Source organism: Phocoena sinus, chromosome X, assembly GCF_008692025.1.
Source record: "Phocoena sinus isolate mPhoSin1 chromosome X, mPhoSin1.pri, whole genome shotgun sequence".
Lineage (NCBI taxonomy): Eukaryota > Metazoa > Chordata > Mammalia > Artiodactyla > Phocoenidae > Phocoena > Phocoena sinus.
The window spans coordinates 72,063,931-72,083,126 of NC_045784.1; the positions used below are offsets into that span (position 1 = coordinate 72,063,931).

Below are 19,196 nucleotides of genomic sequence, written 5' to 3' on the forward strand. Positions count from 1 at the left end.
TTAATCCCATCTTGAGGTCCTCACTCTCAGGAACTAATATAACCTAATTACCTTACAAAGGCCCCACCTCCAAATATCATCATATTGTGGATTAGAGTTTCAACATCTGAATTTGGAAGTGACACAAACAGTAAGTCCACAGTGGTAATGTTTACCGAATATTCACTAATAAAAGACAAAACTGGCAATGTGATTTCTACTTTTTTCACTGAGATCACACTGCATAAGATCAAGTTATACTTGAAGATTCAATGAAAGGAGGAGCTTATTTGTGAACTACCCAGACAAGTGTGATAATTTTTGTTAAGATTAAAACTTTTCATATCAATAAAAATGATTATTTTATACACTTTTCTAACATGAATCAATGTGCAGATTGTAGGAGTAGTCACCAGTTCTATATACAAGGATTTCAAAAATTACAAGAAAAATTTGAAGGATACTTTGTTGATATTCATAAGCTTAGAGTTTCTTTTCAATTTATAGTATTCCTTTTTGATTTTCATGTTAATGATGGTAAGCTGACACAAGAATTGGTAGTTTTATTTAATTTGAATAGATATAATCTTGAAATTGATAAACTTTTCTTCAAAGTCAAATCAATTTTTCCTAAAAAAGATGAATCAATGTTCACACTCAAGATAGCTTTACCTCATTCTGTATAGGTAGCGTCACAAGATGCATCCAATTTGCTCTCCGTACAAACTCATCATGGTTACATTATCGGTACTTGAACTCTGCAGCTATCTCCAGCAAGGGTGGCAAGGGTGTCTTATTGTGTGTGTTACTTATAATCAGAAATAATACATCATCAAGTTCAAAACTTTTATTCCTGGAGGTCATTAAAATTCGTCTTTTTGTTTTCATGAGGCATCACCCTCAAGTGTGTTCTGGGTAGCACTGATTCTTGGGGGTACTAACAGGAAAAAGCAGAATTGTTTTGGGAACAAGTAGACTGGAGAAACACTTGGTTATGGAAAGTTAATAAATTTTATTACAGCAGAACTTCACAGAGCTTTGGAGTATGTTGATACTTATACTAATCTCCTGGGGCATGGGAAAGGTATAGTATTAAGTGTAGTATTAAGTGTTTTCCTAAGTAATTTGGAACTGGCTCCCTGAAGGGAGCAGTGATCCTTAGAACATATTCAGTTCTCATTTCTTTCACTCCAGTGAAGCAGGTAATTTGTTCTCTTTCTCTCTCTCTCTCTTTTTTTAAACAGCTGTGAACACTGAATTTCAGAGAGTGACACCCAAAGTTATCCCATTAGTTACTGGTTGAGCTGTGAACGCTGTCACCATAATACTAAAGCGTTAATTGAAATTCCGTCTTGTATTATATGTAGAATTCAGAATTTCTGACCATTATGAATAATCAATCTCTTAACATAGATGAATATTTTTATTGTTCCTTTGGTCCCTAGTTTATGTTTGTAGTACCATAGAACCACTTGAAGTAATATGATATAGCAACTTTTTGCCAACTTTCCAAACAAGTTAATGTTAATAATGTAACATGTAGTAGAGAGGCCATTAGTGGAGAATGCCAAGAACCTCCAAACAAAGCAAATATACTGTCTTTTAAAAATTATATGACAGAAGAATATCTCTCATTATTACATGCTGGCCAAATTTTGTAGTGTAAGTTCCCCATTGTTAGAAGCCCTTGTAATAATCTTTCATTAAGACTAAAGATAATGTTAATTTTACAGGACACACTTCTTTTTTTTTAAATTGAAGTATAGTTGATTTACAATGTTGTGTTAATTTCTGCTGTACAGTAAAGTGATTCATATATATATATATATATATATATATATATATATATATATATATACATATTCTTTTCCACTATGGTTTATCACAGGATATTGAATACAGTTCCCTGTGCAATACAGTAAGACCTTGTTGTTTATCTCTTCTGTATATAATAGCTTGCATCTGCTAACCCCAAACTCCCACTCCATCCCTCCCCCACCCTCCGCCATTGGCAACCACAGGTCTGTTCTCTATGTCTGTGAGTCTATTTCTGTTTCGTAGGTAGGTTCATTTGGTGAGGACACACTTCTTAAATAACAAAGCCAAGGGCCTTGTGTCTCTCTTTGGAAACAAAGGGTAATGTTCTACTTTGTCAATATTGATCAATAAAATATTATTATAGAAACACAGAGAGTTCTAGCTAAATCCTTCTAAAGGAGTTTGGTGATTTCCCAGGGACTTTTGAATGGTCATTTTTAGAAGATCACGAGGTTGGATTCAACAATACCCCAGTGCTGGTACACTGATATTGCTGACTAATTATTGGGGGATCTAGTTATCCTTTGTTTTCTTTATATGATAGACATTATACCAGTTAGTGATTTTCTTTTGGAATTCACAAAGCTCAAGTGGTAATGTAAGGTCCAGAACTGACTTGCTTATAACTTCAGTGAATAATTTACCATCCATGAGTCTGATTTTCAGTAATCAGGCAACATCAGATGCCATTATGTACTAAAACTTGTATAAAAATATTGTTGGATAAAAAGAAAGTACCATTTCATGGTTGTTTTCCTCTTGTATGACTTATCTCTTCAAGTAGAGCAAGAACTAAGATTTACATTTTCATTCTAGCCCTATGGTGACTAGAATGGAAAATGACATCCTATATATTCGATTAATACTTGATATATCAGTTAGTTTTAATTATTTATTAGCAACATTTTTATCTGAAAGGTGTGACCTTGTTCTTCTACACTTCATAGGACTATTGCAAAGGAAAAATAAAATGTCACAAATGTGAAGACACTTAAAGCAATGACCCCTTAACTGATGTCCCTGTGCAATGTCAGTCTTTTGAGAAAAGTGTTCTGTAGTCATATATGTTGACATGATGTTGCATAATTCTACACCTCTCTCTTCAAGCACATTTTTTTAATATCTTTATTGGAGTATAATTGCTTTACAATGGTGTATTAGTTTCTGCTTTATAACAAAGTGAATCAGTTATACATATGTTCCCATATCTCTTCCCTCTTGCATCTCCCTCCCTCCCATCCTCCCTATCCCACACCTTTAGGAGGTCACAAAGCTCTGAGCAAACTGTATTATCTGCAATAAAGAAACAAGCTGCTCTGGTCTGAATAACAAAAAAAAATGATGAATTGATGTTATCAATGTAGATGTAAACACTAAAGGAAATACCTTTTTTTTTTTTGCTTGATACAATTATTGGAAACATTTTAAGTATGTTTGCAACAACTTAGTTATGTGACTCTACAGTCGGGAAGTAGCCTTGGGGGGGATCCAAGAGCCATCGGGGATACCAAAATCCACAGATATTCAAGTCCCATAGTTGGCCCTCCATATGAGAGATTCTGCATCTCCATGTATAAGTTTTTGAGTGGACATACTTTTCATTTCTTTTGAGTGTATACCTAAGAATGGAATTACTCTCATATGGTAACTCTATGTTAAAAATTTTGAGGACTGTTTTCCAAAGTGGTTAAAACATTTTATATTTTCACCAGAAGTGTATAATGGTTCCAATTGCTCCACACCCTGGCCAACACTTATTACCTGTCTTTCTTATTATAGCCATCATAGTGGGTGTTAAGAGGTATCTCATTGTGGTTTTGATTTCCATAATGACAAATGATGTCGAACATATTTTTGTGTATTTATTGGCCACTTGTACATCTTCTTTGGAAAAATGACTATTCTAATCTATTGCCCATTTTAAAATTGCACTATTTGCCTTTTTATTATTGATATGTAAGAGTTCTTTACATATTCTGGATAAGATCCTTATCAGATATTTGATTTGAACATATTTCCTCCCATTCTGTGGGTTATCTTTTTCACTTTATTGATGGCATTGTTTAAAGCACCTCATACAATTTTTTAAATTAATTTTTATTGAAGTATAGTTGATTAACAATGTTGTGTTAGTTTCAGGTATACAGCAAAATGAATCAGTTTTACATATATCCATTCTTTTTCAGATTCTTTTCCCATAGAGATTATTACAGAGTATTGAGTAAAGTTCCCTGTGTTACAGAGTAGGTCCTTTTTGTTACCAATTTTATATATAGTAGTGTGTATATGTTAATCCCAATCTCCTAATTTATCATTTCCTGCCACATTTTCCCTTTGGTAACCATAAGTTTGATTTCAAGATCTGTGAGTCTGTTTCTCTTTTGTATATAAGTCCATTTGTATCATTTTTAAAATTAGATTCCGCATATAAGTGATATCATATGCTATTTGTCTTTCTCTGTCTGACTTACTTCATTTAGTATGATAATCTCTAGGTCCATTCACGTTGCTGCAAATGGCATTATTTCATTCTCTTTTTATGGCTGAGTAATATTCCATTGTATATATGTACCACAACTTCTTTATCCATTCCTCTGTTGATGGACTTTTAGGTTGCTTCCATGCCTTGGCTACTGTAAATAGTGCTTCAGTGAACATTGGGGTGTATGTATCTTTTTGAATTTTGGTTTTCTCTGGATATATGCCCAGGAGTGGGATTGCTGGATCATATGGTAGCTCTATATATAGTTTTTAAAGAAATCTCCATACTGTTCTCCATAATGGTTGTACCAATTTACATTCCCACTAACAGTGTAGGAGGGTCCAATTTTCTCTACACTGTCTCCAGTATTTATTGTTTGTAGATTTTTTGATGGTGGCCATTCTGACCAGTGTGAGGCATTTTTCAGAGAACTAGAGCAAAAAATTTTAGAATTTGTATGGAAAAACAGAAGACCCCAGATAGCCAAAGCGATCTTGAGAAAGAAGAATGGAGCTGAAGGAATCAGGCTGACTTCAGACTATACTACAAAGCTACCATAATCAAAACAGTAATCAAAACAGTATGGTACTGACACAAAAACAGATACATAAATCAATGAAACAGGACAGAAAGTCCAGAGATAAATTCACTCACCTATGGTCAACTAATCTATGACTAAGGAGGCAAGAATATACAATGGAGAAAAGACAATCTCTTCAATAAGTAGTGCTGGGACAACTGGACAGCTACATGTAAAAGAATGAAAATAGAACCCTCCCTAACACCATACACAAAAATAAACTCTAAATGGATTAAAGACCTAAATATAAGGCCAGACACTGTAAAACTCTTAGAGGAAAACATAGGCAGAACACTTTTTGACATAAATCACAGCAATATCTTTTTTGACCTATCTCCTAGAGAAATGGAAATAAAAACAAAAATAAACAAATGGGACCTAACAAAGCTTTAAAGGTTTTTCACAGCAAAGGAAACCATAAACAAAATGAAAACACAACCCTCAGAATGGGAGAAAATATTTGCAAATGAAGTGACTGACAAGGGATTAATCTCAAAAATATATGAACAGCTCATGCAGCTCAATATGAAAAAAACAAACAACCCAACCAAAAAATGGGCAGAATCTCTAAATAAACATTTCTCCAAAGAAGACACACAGATGGCCAAAAAACACATGAAAAGATGCTCAACATCACTAATTAGAGAAACGCAAACTATACAACTTTTTAAGGCTTTCATTTATGACACTCTTCAACCATAACATGAAAATTATTGAAAATACCTTACCCGAACTATTTCACAGTCAACACTCAATTCAGTTGCCACTGCTTCAATTTTCTCTCTACAAACAGAGCCAAGGCTGGTCATGCCATTGTCCCAGTACTTCTTAAGGGTGGCTAAGTCTTGGTCACTGAACTGAGTGCGGTCTTGTAGCTGTAAAAAACATTTAAAAAAATTAGAATACTCAAAGGAAAAATATTAAATCACCAGAGTGATATGTGCTAGGTTACTTTCAACAAATAAATTAATTTCACAATTCTTACTCTGTGTTCCCCCTTCCTGAAATGGGCATTATCATGGTATTTATTACTATGACATGAAAGTGTGCTAGAATAAAATGAGTAAAAAATTTACCTGATAACAATTAAGCAATGTTGATAAAAATGGTTGTAGTCACATAAATAATACATATTAATTGTAGAAAATACAGATATATTTAAAAAGAAGAGAATTTAAATCACTAACAATCCTGGAAATCACACTTGTTAATTCTAATATATGTTCTTTCAAACTTTTTTCTATAATACGTATATTCACATTCACACTACATATATTTAAAAACATACCAGAGTCAGGATCATGTCACAGTGTTGTCTTTTGATAAATTAATCTAGATTTACCACAGATAGACTCCTACTAATGTTATGATAAATTAAAAGACTAAATAAGATAAATGTAATAAGATAATGTTGTTTTAAAAGAACAATCATATTTATGGCTTCAGAAAGTTTCAGAATAAGCCCATCCTTTTTACTCTTAGGGTTTTTTTGAACCAATAAACTATGGACTTTATATATTGTTTGCATTCAACGAATCCTGGAGGCATCCCTAGGAAATAAATTAGAAGCATGATAGAATAATGACCTCTATTTGTGAATAAGGAGTCATGAAAAGAAAGGTCAAAGGACTTATTCAACAGGGTGCAGAGAGACCATAGCAGAGCTAGAAGTAGATATATATCTGATTATTTTCTAGTAGCTTTATCCCTATGGTGTCTCCAATTAACTCAAGGGGTGGTAAAAAAAAATCTGAAAATTAACTTTAGTTAAAAATATAGGGACTTCCCTGCTGGTGCAGTGGTTAAGAATCTGCCTGCCAATGCAGGGGACATGGGTTCGAGCCCTGGTCCAGGAGGATCTCACATGCAGTGGAGCAACTAAGCCTGTGAGCCACAAATATTGATCCCGCATGACACAACTACTGCAGCCCCCGTACCTAGAGCCTGTGCTCCGCAACAAAAGAAGCCACCATAATGAGAAGCCCGCACACCTCAACCGCAACAAAGAGTAGCCCCCGCTCACAGCAACTAAAGAAAGCCCGTGCACAGCAACGAAGACCCAATGCAGTCAATAAATAAATAAATTTATTTTAAATATATATATATATGTATGCTGTTGAGGGGATATATGTATACATATAGCTGATCACTTTGTTTTACAGCAGAAACTAACACACCATTGTAAAGCAATTAGATGTTAAAAAAATAAAAAGGAAAACAAAAGAAAAATGCTGACACGTGGAAGAAATTCTGCAAGAATATATAATAACCAACTGTATATAGGGAAAACAGAAGATTTTTACTTCCTAAGTTAAATATTGTTTAAACAATTTAATAGGAACCTTTATGACCAAAATTTTAAATAAAATTTGAAAACTGAATATCTATATCTATCTATCTATCTATCTATCTATCTATCTATCTATATGCTGCAAAACCCTGTATGTGTGTGTTTGTGATGAAAGAATGTGGTGAGAGCGAGAGTGAGAGAGAGAAAAAGCCTGTGAGACTGAATGAATTGAGGACAAAAGTGGCAAATCATTATGGCATGAGATGTGAGGTTCTGTTGCTGCTTTCTACTTAAGAATAAATGATCTGGCCCCACAGAGAGGTTAGACTTCAAAGCCTTCCTAGACATAAACTGCTTTCAATGTTTCCTTCCTAACTGAAATTTAAAATGGAACCCTCTCCTAAATTATATACAGGTAGCAACAGAAAATAATGTACACAACATATAAACCATGACTCAAATAAAAGAGTTATCATAACTAAAACTGATACAATACTAAACAACAGGTGCAAATTTGTCTTAAAGCTACAATCTTTTGAAAAGAAATGTTAGCTACCAGGAGGAAAAACAATATATGAATTCTCAGTTTACCACCAAGAAAGTGAAGTTAGATTGTACAATTAGCATGTGTCTTTTCATAAGACATATAGTACAGTTTTTCTTTGAGTGTGTGTCAATCAATTTCCTTTCCACCTAGATCTGTTCTCCCCCAAGTTAAAAAAAAAAAAAACCTGATGAGTAACAGTTATTACAAGTACTGGTACTAAATTACATGTTTCCAATAAAAGAATCAAAACATGTCATCCAGGTTTCTTTTTTAATCAAGTGAAATAACCCTCAAGTTATATTTATAACATAAAAATCTCATTACATGTCCCTCCTATATTGATTGTACAATAGTTGTGGAGCTAAAATTCTCAAAGCAAAACAAAGAGCAAAATAAATGGTAGTAAGGTTCTAGGTAGATTCAAATAATTCATAACAAGCAGTATAAATATTCCCATATTTTTCCATTGAACCAAATTCTCCACTATAAGTTAGCCTACATTATTGTCAATTGGAAGGAATAATGAACAGAACACTGAACACACTGAGCCAATTAATTTGTAATTCATTTAGAGGACATCCAAAGCTGATTCATCCCTTAAATTGAACTAAATAAAAGCTGATTTGATTTGTTGGAAATGTCCTGCATTAGCAATGCTGAAGGTAACTTATGACAACACCTGATAAGTAGAAGCTTATGGGGGAAAGGGCAGTTATTTTTAAAGCTCCTAAGAGCATATTATAACTAAGAAAATAAATAAGGTAATAAAAATCAATTAACATTAAAACTGAATACTCATTTACTGAAGAAATAAAATGTGGGCACTTAAAGAAGAAGGCGAATTCTTCCCCGAGGAGCCTGAAGTTGAAATCAGTTTTGTCTCTCTATTGAAATCTAGAACCTAGGGGTAAGACAAGAATAAAGACACAGACCTACTAGAGAACGGACTTGAGGATATGGGGAGGGGGAAGGGTGAGCTGTGACAAAGCAAGAGAGAGGCATGGACATATATACACTACCAAACGTAAGGTAGATAGCTAGTGGGAAGCAGCTGCATAGCACAGGGAGATCAGCTCGGTGCTTTGTGACCACATGGAGGGGTGGGATAGGGAGGGTTGGGAGGGAGGGAGATGCAAGAGGGAAGAGATATGGGAACATATGTATATGTACAACTGATTCACTTTGTTATAAAGTAGAAATTAACACACCATTGTAAAGCAATTATACCCCAATAAAGATGTTTAAAATATATATATATATATAAAGCCACTTTCACTTTACAAGACAACCCTCAGCCTTAACTCCTGACTTAAGTGAGGGAGACATATTAGTCAATTATCTTACTGATTTTGTGCAGAGTAACATTCCAGTAACCCTGGAAATCCAGGTGAAAGCTGAGGTTTGGCCCATGTGACAAGACAATTGTTTTGATTTCACCTGGATTATATTGTAACACAATAGAAAAAAACCTTCTGGCCTCTTCACCAGCCTCTAGGACACTTCCAGGAATTTAGTTCTTTTATTTTTCTCTTAAAAATAAGACTAAGTGACAAAACCCTGATATTGGGGAGCAGAGTTTCCTGTTTTAAGTATGTATCTTAGTTAAATGTGGAATTGAATTATATATTTGTACGTAGGAGTAACCCTTTTGAAGTGAGAACTATTAAAAATTTCTAGCTCAATTAGTACTTCCTTCACCTTACTCCCTCAGCTTTCCGTATGCTGTGCACTACTCTGCCTTATCCCAATAATCAGTCCAGATATTAACCCATGGTGTTGAGATTTCAAACTTGTTTTGTGAAAGCTTGTTCATTTTTCCACTAGACAATGTGTTGCTTAATAGCAGGTATCATGCCTTTTTACTTTTATTTTCATTGTAAAAATAAATATGCACTTGATTAAAAAAAAGCCAAACAATTAGAAAGGTATAAAATGAGCTACAGTCTCTCTCTTTCCTTAGTTACAAACTCCCAATCCTGACACCAAAGGCAACCACTGTCAGTAGTTTCCTGGGTAAATTTCCAGGGTAAAAATGCATATACACTTAGAAAAAAATTGATGATACTATAACTTAATTTTTTTCACTTCGTATATCTTGAAGATCTTTCTATATCATCACATACAGAGATACTTCAGTCTTTTTAACTTCTACATTGTGCTCCATCATATGGACACTATACAATTTATGTAATTGTTATCTAATATTTTCTAATTATATTATCTAATTTAGTTATCTAATGGTGAACATTTAGGTGGTTTTCAGGTTATTGCTATTAAAATCAATGCTGAAATGGACATTCTGGTACCTATATCTTGCTTTATATTTGCAATTATATATAATAGGAAATTCCAAGCCATATGTTTTTATCACCTCCACTTCTTCCAGTTGACAAGGAAGGGATTCCTGCTTAAAGTTATAGGGATTGATAAACAACTGATTCTCAACACTAGACAGATGAAATCAACAGTAGTGTATTAGTCACACATACTCACAGCCTATAAGAGGAGAACACTGTATGCCATGTGGGGCCATAGGATAATTCTACTTGGAAACAGAATGAACAAGCAGAGGCTGTGGTGTAACCCCTAGGCATGGTGAAATCTCTGTTTCTCACAGGAGAATGTGATTGACTTGTTTGAATCATTCTGTGGGCTAGCAGGGAACTGTAGCTTGCTGTTCAGGGATAAGCAGCCACTGTGCCTGGTCCCCATGCTAAGGAGAGTTGTTTGAATATGGTACTTTATCTTCAGGAACACGATGGTAAGGGGAACTTGTGATTGGGCCATCGTTCAAGACCCACTCGGCTTTCCCCAGATACCAAGACACATATAATATGGGGACTTAATTTTAGGTCTTATACCACAAAATGGAATTGGTTGGCCAAAGAATATGTGCATTTAATTTTCTTTTTTTGTAAACATAGAGAAATTGCCTGGACAAAGGCTGAAATGTATGATAGTCCTTATTTTCCTATATCTTTATCAATGCTAGGTATTATCCAACTTTATAATTTTTGCTAGTTTAGTGAAACATGGTATCGTGCTCTTTTGATTTATATTTCTTTAAGAAAGACCAAGCGTTTTTATATGCTTATTTGTCTTATTTTTCTGAGAAATGCTTTTCTTTTTTATTTATTATTATTTTTTTAATTTGTATATCCTTAGTGACCAGAAATATGCTAAACATATGTTAGATATCTTTTTTGTAAACAATGATATTTTAAATCATATGAAATACATTTTCTATGATTATCAATGCATTACCCTTTTAAACTGTATGATTTAAAAAAATGTATGCTTTACAGATATATTATTCCATTCAACTTACTTATTGATACAGTACCCACGTCCAGTGAAAATGTCTTCTTATCTATAAGAGATTGAATATGGGATCCTCATAAAGAATACTATTTTTTGACTTCTGGGTGGAAATTTAATTTAACTATTTTTTTCCAAATTGTGATCAAACACACTAATATAAGATGTACCACTTTAACTATTTTTAAGTGTACGATTCAGTAGTCGTAAATACATTCACATTGTTGTGCAACCAATCTCCAAAGTTTTTCATAGCCATTAAACAACAACTCCCATTTCCTCATCTCTCCAGCCACCTGGCAACCAGCATTCTACTTTCTGTTTAAATGAGTTTGAATACTCCAGATAGCTTATCAAAGTGGAACAATACAGTATTGGTCTTTTTGTAGCTGCTTTATTTCACTTAGCATAATTTCCTCAAGGTTCACTCATGTTATAGCATGTGTCAGAATTTCCTCTCTTTTAAAGAATGAATAATATTCCCTTTCATGTATATACCACATTTGTTTATCAATGTTTCTGCTGTTGGATATTTGGATTGCTTCCACATTTTGGCTATTGTGAAGAAAGCTACTAAAAATGTCAGTGTTCAGGTATCTGTTTGAGTCCCTCCTTTTAACTCTTTGGGGTACACACCCAGAAATTGAATGTCTGGATCATATGGTAATCGTATTTTTAATTTTTGGAGGAACCATCATAGCACTTTCCATAGTGACTGTACCACTTTACATTCCCATCAACAATGTACAAGTGTTCTACTTTCTCCATAGGCTCACAAACACTTCTTAGCTTAATTTTTTAATAGTTACCATGCTAATGGGTATGAGGTGATATTTCATTGTGGTTTTTATTTGCATTTTCCTGTGATGTTGGACATTTTTTATACACCTGGTACCCATTTGTATATTTTATTTGGCAAATGTCTATTGAAGTCTTTTGCTCATTTTTTAATTTAAACATCTTTATTGGAGTATAATTGCTTTATAATGGTGTGTTAGTTTCTGTTTTATAACAAAGTGAATCAGTTATACATATACATATATCCCAATATCTCTTCTTTCTTGCGTCACCCTCCCTCCCATCCTCCATATCTCACTCCAGCTAAGTCAAAAAGCACCTTGCTGATCTCCTTGTGCTATGCGGGTGGTTCCCACTAGCTATCTGTTTTACATTTGGTAGTGTATATATGTCCATGTCACTCTCTCACTTTGTCTCAGCTTACACTACCCACTCCCCGTATCCTCAAGTTCATTCTCTAGTAGGTCTGTGTCTTTATTCCCATATTTCCCCTAGGTTCTTCATGACCATTCCTTTTTTTTTTTTTTTTTAGATTCCATATATAGGTGTTAGCATACAGTATTTGTTTTCCTCTTTATGACTTACTTCACTCTGTATGACAGATTCTATGTCCATCACCTCACTACAAGTAACTCAATTTCATTTCTTTTTCTGGCTGAGTAATAGTCCATTCTATATATGTGCCACATCTTCTTTATCCATTAATGTATCAATGGACACTTAGGTCGCTTTCATGTCCTGGCTATTGGAAATAGAGCTGCAATGAATATTGTGGTACATGACTTTTTTAATTATGGCTTTCTCAGGGTAAATCCCTAGTAGTGGGATTGCTGGGTCGTATAGCAGTTCTATTTTTAGTTTTTAAGGAACTGTTTTTTAGTTTTTAAGGATACTGTTCTCCATAGTGACTGTATCAATCTACTTTCCCACCAAGACTGCAAGAGGGTTCCCTTTTCGCCACACCCTCTCCAGCATTTATTGTTTCTAGATATTTTGATGATGGGCACTCTGACTGGTGTGAGAAGATATCTCATTGTAGTTTTGATTTGCATTGCTCTAATGATTCATGATGTTGAGCATTCTTTCATGTGTCTGTTGGCAATCTGTATATCTTCTTTGGAGACATGTCTATTTAGGTCTTCTGCCCATTTTTGGATTGGGTTGTTAGTTTTTTTGATATGGAGCTGCATGAGCTGCTTGTAAATTTTGGAGATTAATCCTTTGTCAGTTGCTTCATTTGCAAATATTTTTTTTCCCATTCTGCGGGTTGTCTTTTGGTCTTGTTTATGGTTTCCTTTGTTGTGCAAAAGCTTTTTAGTTTCATTAGGTCCCATTTGTTTATTTTTATTTCCATTTCTCTAGGAGATGGGTCAAAAAGAATCTTGCTGTGATTTATGTTATAGAGTGTTCTGCCTATGTTTTCCTCTAAGAGTTTGATAGTGTCTGGCATTACAATTAGGTCTTTAATCCATTTTGAGTTTCTTTTTGTGTATGGTGTTAGGGAGTATTCTAATTTCATTCTTTTACATGTAGCTGTCCAGTTTTCCCAGCACCACTTATTGAAGAGGCTGTCTTTTCTCCACTGTATATTCTTGCCTCCTTTATCAAAGATAAGGTGACCGTATGTGCGTGGGTTTATCTCTGGGTTTTCTATCCTGTTCCAATGATCTATATTTCTGTTTTTGTGCCAGTACCATGCTGTCTTGATTACTGTAGCTTTGTAGTATAGTCTGAAGTCAGGGAGCCTGATTCTTCCAGCTTCGTTTTTAATTATCAAGATTTCTTTGGCTCTTCGGGGTCTTTTGTGTTTCCAAACAAATTGTGAAATTATGTTGTGCTAGTTCTGTGAAAAATGCCAGTGGTAGTTTGATAAGGTTTGAATTGAAACTGTAGATTGCTTTGGGTAGTAGAGTCATTTTCACAATGTTGATTCATCCAATCCAAGAACATGGTATATCTCTCCATCTATTTGTATCATCTTCAATTTCTTTCATCAGTGTCTTATAATTTTCTGCATGAAGGTCTTTTGTCTCCTTAGGTAGGTTTACTCCTAGATATTTTATTCTTCTTGTTGTATTGGTAAATGGGAGTGTTTTCTTAATTTCACTTTCAGATTTTTCATCATTAGTGCATAGGAATGCAAGAGATTTCTGTGCATTAATTTTGTATCCTGCTACTTTACCAAATTCACTGATTAGCTCTAGTAATTTTCTGATAGCATCTTTAGGATTCTCTAGTTATAGTATCATATCACCTGCAAACAGTGACAGCTTTACTTCATCTTTTCTTATTTGGATTCCTTTTATTTCTTGTTCTTCTTTGATTGCTGTGACTAAAACTTCCAAAAGTATGTTGAATAATAGTGGTGAGAATGGGCAACCTTATCTTGTTCCTGATCTTAGTGGAAATGGTTCCAGTTTTCAACATTGAGGACAATGGTGGCTGTGGGTTTGTCATATATGGCCTTTATTATGTTGAGCAGGAAGGGGAAGGAACAGTTTTGGAAGAGTTTGAGAAGGATAGGTTTTAGGTCTCTCTAAATATTTGATAGAATTAGCCTGTGAAGCCATCTGGTCCTGTGCTTTTGTTTGTTGGAAGATTTTTAATCACAGGTTCAATTTCAGTGCTTGTGATTGGTCTGTTCATATTTTCTATTTCTTCCTGGTTCAGTCTCAGAAGGTTGTGTATTTCTAAGAATTTGTCCATTTCTTCCAGGTTTTATTGGCATAGAGTTGCTTTTAGAAATCTCTCATGACCCTTTGTATTTCTGCAGTGTCAGCTATAACATCTCCATTTTCATTTCTAATTCTACTAATTTGAGTCTTCTCCCTTTTTTTCTTGATGAGTCTGGCTAATGTTTTATCAACTTTGTTTATCTTCTCAAAGGGCCAGATTTTAGTTTTATTGACCTTTAGTATCATTTCCTTCATTTCTTTTTAATTTATTTCTGATCTGATCCTTATGATTTCTTTCCTTCTGCTAACATTGGGGTTTTTTTGTTCTTCTTTCTCTAATTGCTTTAGGTGTAAGGTTAGGTTGTTTATTTGAGATTTTTTTTGTTTCTTGAGGTAGTATTGTATTGCTATAAACTTCCCTCTCAGAACTGCTTTTGCTGCATCCTATAGGTTGGTGTCATTGTGTTTTCACTGTCAATTGTTTCTAGGTATGTTTTGATTTCCTCTTTGATTTCTTCAGTGATCTCTTGGTTGCTTAGTAGTGTATTGTTTAGCCTCAATGTTTTTGTATTTTGTACATATTTTTTTCTGTAATTGATATCTTGTCTCATAGCACTGTGGTTGGATAATATGCCTGATATGATTTCAGTTTTCTTAAATTCACCGAGGCTGGATTTGTGACACAAGGTATGATCTATCCTAGAGAATGTTCCATGATCACTTGAGAAGAATATGTATTCTGTTGTTTTTGGATGGAATGTCCTATAAATGTCAATTAAGTCCATCTTTTTAAATGTATCATTTAAAGCTTTTGTTTTTTTATTTATTTTCATTTTGGATGATCTGTCCATTGGTGAAAGTGGGGTGTTAAAGTCCCCTACTCTGATTGTATTACTGTTGATTTCCTCTTTTATGGCTGTTAGCATTTGCCTTATGTATTGAGGTGTTCCTATGTTGGGTGCATAAATGTTTACAATTGTTATATCTTCTTCTTGGATTGATCCCTTTATCATTATGTAGTGTCCTTTTTTGTCTCTTGTAATAGTCTTTGTTTTAAAGTCTATTTTGTACCTGGTATGAGAATTGCTACTCCAGCTTTCTTTTGATTTCCATTTGAATGGAATACATTTTTCCATCTACCCACTTTCAGTCTGTATGTGTCCCTAGGTCTGAAGTGGGTTTCTTGTAGACAGCATATATATGGGTCTTGTTTTTGTATCCATTCAGCCAGTCTATGTGTTTTGTTGGAGCATTTAATACATTTGCATTAAAGGTAATTATCAATATGTATGTTCCTATTACCATTTTCTTAACTTTTGTGTTTGTGTTTGCAGGTCTTTCCTTCTCCTGTGTTTCCTGCCTAGAGAAGTGCCTTTGGCGTTTTTTGTAAAGCTGGTTTGATGGTGCTGAATTCTCTTAGCTTTTGCTTGTCTATAAAGTTTTTAAATTCTCCATGAAATCTGAGGGAGATCCTTGCAGGGTAGAGTAATCTTGATTGTAGGTTTTTCCCCTTCATCACTTTGAATATGTCCTGCCACTCCCTTCTGTCTTGCAGAGTTTCTGCTGAAAGATCAGCTGTTAAACTTATGGGGATTCCTTTGTATGTTATTTGTTGTTTTTCCCTTGCTGCTCTTAATATGTTTTATTTGTATTTAATTTTTGATAGTTTGATTAACATGTGTCTTGGCATGTTTCTCCTTGGATTTATATTGTGTGGGACTCTCTGTGCTTCCAGGACTTGATTAACTATTTCCTTTCCCATATTAGGGAAGTTTTCAACTCTAATCTCTTTGAATAGTTTGTCAGTCCCTTTCTTTTTCTCTTCTTCTTCTGGGACCCCAGAATAATAACTATAATTTGAGTGTTGTTGCATTTAATGGTGTCCCAGAGGTCTCTGAGACTGTACTCAATCTTTTCACTCTTTTTTCTTTATTCTGCTTTGCAGTAGTTATTTCCACTCTTTTATCTTCCAGGTCACTTACCTGTTCTTCTGCCTCAGTTATTCTGCTATTCATCTGTTCTAGAGAATTTTTAATTTAATTTATTGTGCTGTTCATCATTGTTTGTTTGCTCTTTAGCTCTTCTAGGTCCTTGTTAAATGTTTCTTGCATTTTGTCCATTCTATTTCCAAGATTTTGGATAATCTTTACTATCATTATTCTGAAATCTTTTTCAGGTAGACTGCCTATTTCTTCTTCATTTGTTAGGTCTGGTGGGTTTTTGCCTTGCTCCTTCATCTGCTCTGTGTTTCTCTATCTTCTCATATTGCTTAACTTACTGTGTTTGGGGTCTCCTTTTCACAGGGTGCAGTTTCGTAGTTCCTGTTGCTTTTGGTGCCTGTCCCCAGTGGCTAATGTTGGTTCAGTGGGCTGTGTAGGCCTCCTGTTGGAGGGAAGTGGTTTCTGTGTTCTGGTGGATGAGGCTGGATCTTGTCTTTCTGGTGGGAAGGTCCACGTCTGGTGGTGTGTTTTGGGGAGTCTGTGGCCTTATTATGACTTTAGGCAGCCTGTCTGCTAATGGGTATGGTTGTGCTCCTGTCTTGCTTGATTTTTGGCATAGGGTTCCCTGCACTGTAGCTTGCTGGTTGTTGAGTGGGGCTTGAATCTCAAGTGTCTTATCATTGAGATGAAGATCTCTGGGAGATTTTTGCCATTTGATATTACATGAAGCTGGAAGGTCTCTTGTGGTCCAGTGTCCCTGACTTGGCTCTCCCAATTCAGAGGCATAGCCCTGATGCCTGGCTGGAGCACCAAGAGCGTATCATTCACACGGCTCAGAATAAAAGGGAGAAAAACAAGAAAGAAAGAAAGAAAGAAAGAAAGAAAGAAAGAAAGAAAGAAAGAAGATAAAATAAAATAAAATAAAATAAAGTTAAATAAAATAAAATAATATTATTAAAATAAAAAGTAAAAATAATTATTAAAAATTGTTTTTAAGTAATAAAAAAAAAGAAGAGAGCAACCAAACCTAAAAACAAATCCACCAATGATAACAAGTGCTAAAAACTATATTAAAAACAAACAAACAAAAAAACACGGACAGACAGAACCCTAGGACAAATCGTAAAAGCAAAGCTATACAGACAAAATCACACACAGTAGCATACACATACACCCTCACAAAAAGAAAAAGTGAAAAAAAAATATATCATTTCTCCCAAAGTCCACCTCCTCAATTTGGGATGATTCATTGTCTATTCAGGTATTCCACAGATGCAGGGTACATCAAGCTCATTGTGAATATTTAATCCACTGCTCATGATGCTGCTGGGAGAAATTTCCCTTTCTCTTCTTTGTTTGCATAGCTCCTGGGGTTCCGCTTTGATTTGGACCCACCTCTGCTTGCAGGTCACCTGAGGGCGTCTCAGAGAAGATGGGGTTAAAGAAGCAGCTGCTTTGGGTGCTCTTGCTCACTTAGGCCATGGGGAGGGAGTGGTACGGAATGCAGGGTGAGTCTGTGGTGGCAGAGGCCAGCATGACTTTGCACCAGCGTGAGACGTGCCGTGTGTTCTCCCGGGGAAATTGTCCCTGGATCACTCCCGGGAGGGGCTGTGTGGATAGTGACCTTTCCTTGCACACAGGCTTTTTGGTTGCTGCAGTAGCAACCTTAGAGTCTCAGGCCCATCTCTGAGGTCCATGCTGATAGGCGCGGCTCGCGCCCATCTCTGGAGTTCCTTTAAGTGGTGTTCTTAATCCCCTCTCCTACCGCACCAGGAAAGAAAGAGGCAAGAAAAAGTCTCTTGCCTCTTTGGCAACTCCAGACATTTTCCTGGACTCCCTCCCAGTTAGCTGTGGTGCACTAGCGCTCTTCAGGCTTTGTTCACACAGCCAACCCCAGCCCTCTCCCTGGGATCTGACCTCCAAAGCCCAAGCCTCAGCTCCCAGCCCGGCCCACCCTGGCAGGTGAGCAGACAAGCCTCTTGGGCTGGTGAGTGCCGGTCGGCACTGATCCTCTGTGCGGGAATCTCTCTGCTTTGCCCTCCGCACCCCTGTTGCTGCAGTCTCCTCTGTGGCTCCCAAGCTTCCCCCCTCTGCCACCCACAGTCTCCACCCGCGAAGGGGCTTCCTAGTGTGTGGAAACCTTTCCCCCTTCAGAGCTCCCTCCCACTGGTGCAGGTCCAGTCTCTATTCTTTTGTCTCTGTTTATTCTTTTTTCTTTTGTCCTACCCAGGTACGTGGGGAGTTTCTTGCCTTTTGGGAGGTCTGAGGTCTTCTGCAAGCATTCAGTAAGTGTTCTGTAGGAGTTTTTCCACATGGAGATATATTTCTGATGTATTTGTGGGGAGGAAAGTGATTTCTGCATCTTAGTCTTCCACCATCTTGAAGCTCCTCCACTTGCCCATTTTTTAATCATGTTATTTGTTTTTCTGTTGTTGAGTTGTAGGAGTTCTTTATATATTCCTAATATTAACACCTTATCAGATAAGAGATGTATCTTTTAAGTTCTCATAATTTTTAGTCCTTGAAGTTCTGAGATATATTCCTGTGATGATTAATTTTATGTGTCAACTTGACTGGGCCATAGGGTGCCCAGACATTTGGTTAAACATTATTATGAGTGTATTTTGATGGTGTTTCAGGATAAGATTAACATTTCAGTCAATAGATTGAATTAAGCAGATGACCCTCCCTACTTTGGGTGGGCCTCATCCAATCAAATGAAGACATGAATAGAATAGAAACATTGAGTAAGAGGGTACTCCTTCTGCC

General features: G+C 35.6%; 1 protein-coding gene across 1 annotated transcript in view; it reads right to left on the bottom strand.

Moving 5' to 3' along the window:
* The window catches only part of HDX (highly divergent homeobox), a 172,215-nt gene that overhangs the window by 57,773 nt on the left and 95,246 nt on the right, over nucleotides 1-19,196 (bottom strand). Inside the window, exon 5 of the mRNA XM_032620009.1 lies at nucleotides 5,588-5,734. Within this exon, the coding sequence (XP_032475900.1) occupies nucleotides 5,588-5,734 (147 nt within the window). The remainder of the gene's footprint in view (nucleotides 1-5,587; nucleotides 5,735-19,196) is intronic.